The 9,505-nt window shown below is 41.6% G+C and overlaps 1 protein-coding gene across 1 annotated transcript; it reads right to left on the reverse strand.

Annotated features, from left to right (window-relative positions):
- Positions 1-1,005: 1,005 nt before the first annotated feature.
- DNAJA2 (DnaJ heat shock protein family (Hsp40) member A2) lies at positions 1,006-9,251 on the reverse strand. Its single transcript, XM_072117216.1, has 9 exons — positions 9,052-9,251; positions 5,926-5,985; positions 4,983-5,203; positions 4,819-4,899; positions 3,829-3,962; positions 3,500-3,696; positions 3,147-3,291; positions 2,932-3,059; positions 1,006-1,684 (listed from the first exon to the last, which is right to left on the reverse strand). The coding sequence occupies exons 1-9, from the start codon at positions 9,127-9,129 to the stop codon at positions 1,496-1,498; spliced, it is 1,233 nt and encodes a 410-aa protein (XP_071973317.1). The 5' UTR covers positions 9,130-9,251; the 3' UTR covers positions 1,006-1,495.
- Between the last annotated feature and the right edge of the window lie 254 nt (positions 9,252-9,505).

The following is a 9,505-nucleotide window of genomic DNA, read 5'->3' on the forward strand; positions in this document are numbered from 1 at the left end:
AGAATGGTGGGTGTAGCAGGATGACCGCCAAAGATAATGCACTTCTGTTAACCCCTTCTCACTTTCCCCACAGTTCCAAACAGCCAATGAAATGTTGATTTATAATAGAACAGCATCGCTTAAGTTCCCTGGGACTGCAGGAAGATTCAGTGGATTAGGTCTTGTTCGCGGCAAAGACCTGAGTGCCAACAGAAAAGGCTCTGAGTGCCATCTCTGGCACCCGTGCCATAGGTTCGCCACCACTGCTCTGAAGCTATAGCAAAAGGGGGTGAATGCAGAAACTAGTTACTTTTCCTCAGTTGCTGCAACATGCAATACTACGCTACATCACTGATCCTTCCAACATCTTTTCAATCTAACATAATGGGGCTTATTTACTAAGGGTCCCGCTGCCGCATTTCAGTCGGCTTTTCTGGCATTTTCGGGGATCGCGCTGCTGGGACAGGTATTTAGTAGACGATTGTGTCGCACGAGATCGGATTTAGTTGCAATCGCAGCAGCTTACATGCAACATAAATCGCGGCAACGTGCATTGTCTGACAATGCACTTTCGGGATCTACTCCAGATCGGGTAAGTAAATGTGCCCCATTATCTACATCATCCGTATCAAACACAAGGCCCACAGCCTTGTGTTATTTGGCCCAACTCCTTTCCCCGCTCCACCAATTTAGCAGATGTCCTGTTAACTTGCAGTATGCGGTTGGGCAGCTGCTGCTGCTGGGTGGGTGGGGGGGTGGGTGGGGGGGGGATAAACACGGTGGCTCTGTGTGTTTGTGTGTGGGGCTGGTGGTTGCCCTAAAAGAGACAATTGTAATCGTAACACTAACTACTAAACAGGTCGAGTAGATACACTCATACAGAAATAAAACAACAGTTAGCCCACTTTATGTCAACCACAAGGCTGATGTGGCCCTCCCCTATGAAAATGACTTTGACACCCCTGATCTACAGGAGGTCACTCTGCCGCCTTGGGTGGACAATAAACAAGTTAGTAGTAGCAGAGATACAGACCATAAAATTTTTTATTCTATATGTAGCAGGTCATGTAAGTGCAGCCAAATACACAGCTCCAGAACAAAAACTTACACATTTACAGGTCCGAACGTAAAAGTGGAAACGTAAAATCTACACAGACTGAGAAAAATCAAGCATTCAGTACAAAGAGCGGTAGATTCAGGTCTTGTCTTCTTCTTTTTTTTTTTTTTTGAGGATTTTATTTTTTCGCTATAGAACAGTCAAAACTGCAGATAAAGCCGTGTGGTTAGTTTTACGGTTTAAATTATACACTCCGAAAATACTATAGAAACAAATTTAAAAGTTACACGTACAGTGACAGATGTCCGTCATTTCAGAACAATTGTTTGGGCGATTCTCTGGGTCGCAAAAAAAAACAAAAAAGAAAAAAAAAAACAAACAAAAAAAAAAAACAGGCAAAAAAAAATAATTAATATTTGAAAGAAAATCCTTTTGTTGTGCAATTTTGTATAGAATCGGTTACTGGTGCGCACACTGCACTCCAGGGCCATGGTGGCTGCTCTCATCATCTGAACTATCATTGTACGCCTCACGCCTCTGTCCTCCTGCTGAGCCACGGGTGTTGTCAAATTCTTGAAGGTCTACCTCCTCGGTTTCTCCTGTAATGTTGGTAGTTTCTGGTCTGGCTGGAAGCAGATCTTCAAGTTCCTGTAGACAAAATGGATATTTTGTTCACCTCATGCGGCATATGGCAAATCCCATAAATATCAGTAACTACTGCATAGTCAGACCGATGTCTATCCAGTGGAGGGAAAAAAAAAACCCCATAAATAAAAAAAGACAATTTTCCAAAAATGTAGCTATAAAAATAAATATCTAGATGAATTACCGCTCAACAGAAATCTAGAACCTCTATCCTATAATACTGCTACACAAAAAAAGCTTGCAGGCACCAATTTATAGAATAAAAAAAAAAATAATAACCACCAGTGCTTATGGCAGACAACTCCCTAATTTTGTAACTTGTATGATTTTCTGGTTGCAGTATTCCACCAAATCCATTTATTACTCTAGTTGCTTGTCATTGAGCCTCCGCAAAACACTACTGTATTTTGGATTTCTTGGGGACTGAAGCCCAAAACTGAAGACCTTTCCATCTGTACTAATGACTTATGCAGCGGCAGAACTCATGTTTGTCTCGTGTGCATGCAAGCCCCCATTTGATAAAACCATAAATGACTTAGCCACATCAGTCTTGCATCGCTTGCTTGATACTAATCACACAGAATAATTGGCTGTATGTGTGAAAATTTGAGAAAAATATGATCTAAAACTAGATCATTCCTAAAATATATTAAATAGGATAGAGGCCAATATTTTTAATCTAATGGAGGAAAAAAAAAAATAAATCATATACCAAGCATTCAAAAATACCACAGTCACAAGCAGAGGGATTTCCTGCACATTATGCAGTAAGGTTCCTTTAATGGCCACTGAAGGTATTCATATAATATTTCAAAGATATTCTTTACCATACAGAGCATTTTAATAATACCTGTCTGGTCAGTAAGTGCAAGTCTTTGAAAATTGATTGAGAAACTACATACAGGATTGTAGCTGGACTTGGGGTCCAGGTGTGTGAGCTCTCTTCACTTAATGAAGAAGAGGAAAGGGTATGGTGAGAAGTATGGAAACAGAGGTCTTAGTAACAGCAATATAAGGACCATCCTAGTACAGATACAATCCTGGAACAAATACATTTTTCACTCCTGTGGCTACTAACACAAAGGTATGCTTACACAGATCTTCAGGGCTGCTGCATTACACTGTCTGCAGCTTTGTGTTATGAAAACTGCTGCTACATGCCGTTTAAACTCTCAGTCCGGATGAGGGATTTCAGATGGAAACACTTTATACCTGAGGCAGACAAGCAACAGTCATGCTGTGAAGCTTACCGTGAGTTTCTCTGGGTTAATCCAATTGTTTTCTGGAAACTGGACATCAAACTTAATGAAGAGGTCGCCTTTTTCAAAGGGATTCCGGTACTGTGGCATGCCTTCACCCCGAACAACACGAACGGAACCTAAACAAATTATATGGGGTTAAGCCCAAAATAAAGTCCAAACGTTGCAAGGCACAGTCAATATACTGTAGAACACAAGATTATTACCTGGCTCAATTACTTTTCCTGGAGGATATTTGACAACAATCTGACGTCCGTCGAGATGCTTGAAAGTAAACTGGAAGCCACACAAAGCCTCAACAAGACCAATCTTGTGTGTCATGTGCAGGTCATTGCCATCTCTCTGGAAAGACTGCAAACAACATATACAAGTTATTTCAAGGTCACAACAATCAGGACAGGGCTGAAAAGGGAATAAAAGATCAAAAAATTATATTGGAAAGAGTAGGGTGAAGGCTAGTATTTGTGGGGTGACCCCATAGGACACGATAGCAAATCATGCAGGGGGACATATAAAAGGGCAATACATAACAACAAGGGTGGCTGAAAAAGTCCCTTACCTCATTTTCCTTCTCTTGCAGAACCAAAACAATATCCCCTGGCTCCACTCCAGGGGCCTGATCTGCTTCTCCAGCAAATGTGATCCTCTGCCCATGCTTCATGCCTTTATCAACATGAACCTCCAGGATTTTTACTTCTTTGATAACTTTTTTGCCTTCACATTTTTTACAGCGGTCTTTTTCATTAATGACTTCCCCTAAAAAAAAAAAAAAAAAAAAGTATATAAGCACACCCATACCCTGAGCACAAATAAACTACAAAATACAGCAGCAGCCTTACAGACAAAACATTGTACATTTCTGAGCGTTAGAGATGTGAAAACCATTACCTTCCCCATTACAGTCAGAACAGACAGACTGCATCTGCTGTACCATGCCTGGAGCCAGCTGTCTGATCATGATACGCACGCCACGGCCTCTACAAGCTGTACATTTCTGAACTGCCCCAGTCTTGCCACCTTGCCTGAAAGAACACATTACGGTATTAAGCTTTGTCGTTAGAAATGGTTAATACTACACTGCTGTTTCATTTATACAGAATGCACAGTACTTGATGTAAGGTAGCAGCAATGTGCCCACTATAATATTAGTATGTGGGCAATTAATAGTCCCTTCTGAGTGCTTTGGGTAAACAATACAATTCTTCCATCCAACACAAGTTATTTAATACAGAATAGTGCCAAGTAATACCAGCCCTAAACAGGTAAGCACAGCACAATTACATCTCGCAATATTAACCCCTTAACGCTCTGCGCCGTAGCTCTACGGCGCAGAGGTATAAGGGATGTGTGAAGAGGGCTTACGGGCTGAGTCCTCTTCATACAGAGGTGGGGGTTTTTGCATTTTGCCGAAAACCCCCACCGCTAATAACCTTGATAAAGCTACTTGCGAAACACGTGTCGGTGTGTACAGCGTGTGCCTGCCTGACCAGTATAGGTAATTATGTTTCAGTGGTAACTCCATATGAGGTACTATGTGTCCCCCTACTGGTTGGGATTCCTATGTAAGGCTCCGAGTGTTATTTTGTCCTATATACCGGATTTGATTCTCCCAATTGGCTTATGATTGCGTGTTTATTTTGGCACTCTCTGTTTTTATACTTTTATTGCTACTTTTGTATTGCCGTTTATGTGCTTATTCAATAAAAACTATCTGTTTGGCATTTATCTGAATCAGTCTTTTTGAAGCGTTCAACACTTTGGTTGTACTATGTAAATAGTGGGGGGTTCATGTGATAAAGACTTCATGCCCACACCCCTCGCTTTATGTTTATTTTGGTCTACCTTATATCTAGGGGCAGATTTGAAGACAAGACTTACCCGTTACAGGAACCACACAACACATTCTTGCTGAGCTGGAGTTTGGTCGTCTTTCCATTGTATAAATCTTCTAATGATACTCTACAAGGCAAAACAGCAAAGAGAAGTTACAAAGGAGTATACAGCTCGGCCTTATTACTTACAACATTCATAATGACACTCACTTTAGAGGGTGCATCATGTCCTCTCCTCTTCGTCTACCGTTGCGACTTCGGCTTTGTCCGCCCATGAACCCAAACAGCCCGCCACCAAAAATGTGTGAGAATATGTCATCCATGCCACTGCCTCCACTTCCTTCCCGCAGGCCCTGTTCCCCATATCGGTCATACAGTTCTTTCTTCTCTGGGTTGGACAGGACTTCATAAGCAAAACTTATCTCCTTAAACTGTAAATGATAGCAGCAGTACGTGAGACCAGGCCTACCTTCCAAAAACTGGTTTAAAGTGATTTAAGAAAACCTACCATGAGGAATCTACCATAAGAAAATCTGATGGTAGCTTCCTCCTGCCTGCCTCTATCGGTGATTTAATAATCTTATTTTACTAATATGTAAATTAACTAAAGAGGCTACTGGGCCTTTACTGTTGATTTACATATTACTAAAATAATGTTTTTAACAAATTCCAGGATTATTACAGATTACAGATTAGGTTAGGTTGCAGGAATCTACAATCAGCATTATAGTTGTTTTTTTTTTATTCCATAGTGAGCTGTTTAGATGAGCAATGTAATTGTATATTTGGAGTTTAAAATATTTTATATAACAAACTATATCCTTGCAAGTTTAAAAAGTCATTTTTACAAAGGAATCATTTAGAAGTGTATGGATACAGACAATCCTGCTATATGAATTCTAAGGGAACCTCAAGGTCAGCGACATTACCAATGATATCGAAAGTGGAAGTGTTTGAGAAAAGAAATAAAGGCAAACAAAAAAAAAAGATCATAAAGCTCATAAGATCAGCAGCTGCTGACTTTACAGTACATGATGCCAAAGTCACAGAAGGGCACAATGGGAGCCCTATGTGCCACAGATAATTGTATGCTACATTATTCATAAGACTGGGAAACCTCTCCAACTAATACTGTTGTGACAAGGGCAGTTACCTTGTCTCCGGCATTCGGGTTCTTGTCTGGGTGATATTCCTTGGCCAGCTTGCGATATGCCTGTTTATGAGAAAGATAAAAGATTAATGATTATTTTACAGACATAGGCATAGACTTTTTAGATCCGATCCCTTTGATGTTTGACACTTAGAATAATAAGTTTCCTCAATGTCCTTATGGAGTTCTGCAATACGTAACTGCAACTGTAAATCGGGCACTTGGTCCCTAAAAGGTTCTTCATCACTGATCTAGAGGGTAATGATGTACATTGACTTCAGCAGTACACCAGTTGTGGCAGGTGTTATCTTCTGCTGAATTTATGAGGGCCAAATGCCTCCCAAACAAATATATGCATGTAAATTAGGTTACAAATTCACTAGGGGAGGGCCTTATTAACAAACAACCATTACACAGGCACACAGTGCTTAATCCATTTAGGCCAGTGGTGGCGAACCTATGGCATGGGTGCCAGAGGTGGCACTCTAAGCCCTCTCTGTGGGCACCCAGGCCCTCACCCAGCACAAAGGTCACCATCACTGATTTAGGCCATAGATTTAATCTATTCCTAGTCAATGGAGTTTACCAGCTCACAAAGTGTAAGGCAATTTATAAGCTTTTAAGGCATAGGTTTCCTGTAGACCACAAAGATAATTTTTGAGAAACATCTTTTTTTTATCTTATTTACATTTACAATAAAATACAGCTTACACAGCCAAAAACTGTAAGATACATTCCAAAAGTAGAGCAGGAATACTAGAGGACACAATAGTTATTATATTATCATACCCACAACTAAAGCAGAACCCAAAAACCAACCCCCCACCCCAAGTGAAACATCAATTTATGTTAATACTAAATATATACAGTGCAGCAAAGGTACAACTATGTCTGCTGTCATATGCACTCTTTATTATTTCTCCCACCATTGTATAAAGGGATGATGGTGGCGAGCAGCTCAAAATGAAATATACAAAAGTGGGTGCACAAACAGGCACATGCACACCCCTAAACCTCTAAAGCATTGATATAAAGTCCACAGTGGATACTACAGGGTAACTCCAGTAAGGAGGCTTACAAATTTCTTCCGATTGACAACTGAATAATTCACTGCCGGGTCCAAATACGTTCAGGACACAACCTGATCTCTACCATCTGACCAGTAAAGAAGAAAACTGATATAAATCTCTAGCCCAAGGTGGAACAAGTTATACTACCTAAGCTTATGGTCTCTATAATTTGGCAAGAATACCTGAAAGATCACCTGATGGACTCCATCCTGTGGTACTATAATATCATTGGAAAACACTAGTCACCCACTGCCCATTCAACTTAAATGACTATTTTGAGGAGATATAAGAATAAGGTAGTTAATAAACACAACACATACACTTCTTCAATTGGATATTAAAAATAATTACCATAAATGTAGCCAAGTTGGCATTTGAAAACTTGCTGTTCTTGGATACAACCACCCTGGAACCCAGGCAGAAGTGGCCACACATGAGCTATTGAGCCCTGCCTGAGCACCTGGATTTCATAGGCAAAATTGTGTCTTTGTGCTAGTACGCCTGCAGAGGTGGTTGTATCCAAGGACAATTATCCTGTATCTCAAGGACAACATAGCTACATTTATGGGAAATTACCTTCACACAGGTACTTTTTTAAATACCATCCAATTGAAGAATTAAATGTCAATGACCAGATGAGAATACTGCTTTATTGTTACTGATCTGTTGCATTTAATGCTTTTATTTGAAGTTCTGCAGATTCAACATGGTCAGGTAAGTATAACCTAAGGTGGATCCAGCTGATTCCAGTGTGACACATATATGACTACGAACACAAACATCATCACAATGTTTTCACATGAAGCAACCAACATCAAAACACTTATAATTATAGTTTTCATTAGATGCTTGGAAGTGATCAGACACCACAGAAAGTCCTGTATTGGCAGCTGAACACATACCTTTAGATTTAATTTAACGTAAAATGGGGATAGAAACATTTGTAACAAATGTACATAACTGTGCAGGTGTCTTCATCACATATTATAGAGCCAAAAGTAATACAACTGTGGTGTCCGAACACACAATGTTAATGCCAAAGGCACAAGCAGAGTATAATTAGGATACAACAGATGCTACTAAATCCCCAGCAGAGCTTGCAGCCAACCCTGACATCATGGATTTTCCTTCCTGCAGTGACATCATTTTCTTATTCCCAGGTGAGTGATGGGAAAGCTACAGCATCTAGTGTCATAAACAAACAAACTGTTGACCTATCATACTTCCAGGAGTGCCACCATCAGGGACACAGATCACAGGTCCAAACAAGGTAAAAAAGCAAAATACATGGACTTGCAAGCGCTGCTGGATTGAGCAACGGCAGGTCACAAATATATGGCAAGGAATATGAGTACAGGTAGTCATACAAGATAGGTTCTGTGTTCTTAAGTTCAATTTGTATGCAAGTCAAATTGTATATTTTATAAATGTAATCCCAGCCAAGGTTTTTTTGGCCTCTATGACAATTGGATTTTAAAAATGTTGGCTTGTCCTAAGAATCAATATTAACACTAAAGCTTCATTACAGACACCTCTGAAAACTGTTACAGCTGTTTATTGTAGCCTAGGACTAAAGTACAATAAATTACCAATATCCAGAGGTCCGTATGTAACTAGGGGCTCTATTGTTTCGGTGGAAGGTAACAGAGAAAGTCCATATGCAGGTGTGGACTAAGCCCGAGACTGCTAAAAAATGTACGAAACTATTTGGGATTGCAAGTTATTTCCAGCTGTAAGGGGGGAGATGTGAGGCTCAGTTTGGTCACTTCGGTAGCGGAGATCCTGGTATATTTAGGGGGTCGGGTCACAGTATGGGGCGACTTATGCTTGCGGCCCCGCCGTCAGTACAACATGGCGCTGCGCGTATTACCCGGGTCCAGGCCACAAGCAGCTGAGTAATAATAGAGAGGAGGAGCCGCGGCCTGTGTGTGACCCCACGATATTACCTCAGCACGGCTGCTACTCCAGGCATGAGCCCGGTGCGCCGCACCTCCCCCTCCTCTATTACCCGGGGCCGGTACTTAGGCCTCGTCTCCCTCCCGGCCGTCCTCTTACTCACCTTCTTGAGTTCGTTCTCGCTGGCGCCGGGCTGGACCCCGAGTAGGTCATAGAGCTTAGTGTCGGCGACGTTAGACATGTCCAGGGACCGAGGGGAGCTGCTGCGGGGACAGGAGGAGAGAGATCCGGGGAACGAGGACAGAAAGAGACCGGAAACGAGGAACAAGACGTCACGACCCCACGTGATGGGATTGCGTCACCGAAGCACCGCCCACCCACAGGCTGCAGCACGACGTCAGCGTGTATTGTCTCAATAGTACCGTGTACAGGAGCAGGTGCACAACTGTGACCTCTCACCCCTCATATGTCCCAAACCGGGAACACATATACCGCATATACCCCAGTAATTGTATGTCCTGCAAGGGGGCCCAGAACTAGAGTGTACTAGAAACGGGTCCATCTGTAACCGCCATAGAGAAATAACTATGGGGGAAGTACCTAGGAGGAGGCAGTGG

The sequence above is a fragment of the Engystomops pustulosus genome, chromosome 7 (assembly GCF_040894005.1).
Source record: "Engystomops pustulosus chromosome 7, aEngPut4.maternal, whole genome shotgun sequence".
In the NCBI taxonomy this organism is placed as follows: Eukaryota; Metazoa; Chordata; class Amphibia; order Anura; family Leptodactylidae; genus Engystomops; species Engystomops pustulosus.

Bases quoted from the DNA above. Each gene is read 5' to 3' on its own strand.
- DNAJA2 (XM_072117216.1), bottom strand. From the start codon at position 9,129: ATGTCTAACGTCGCCGACACTAAGCTCTATGACCTACTCGGGGTCCAG. The intron at 5,986-9,051 runs GTGAGTAAGAGG...TCTCATAAACAG, and splicing joins GCGAGAACGAACTCAAGAAG to GCATATCGCAAGCTGGCCAA. The intron at 3,292-3,499 runs GTAAGGGACTTT...TGTTGTTTGCAG, and splicing joins TGCAAGAGAAGGAAAATGAG to TCTTTCCAGAGAGATGGCAA.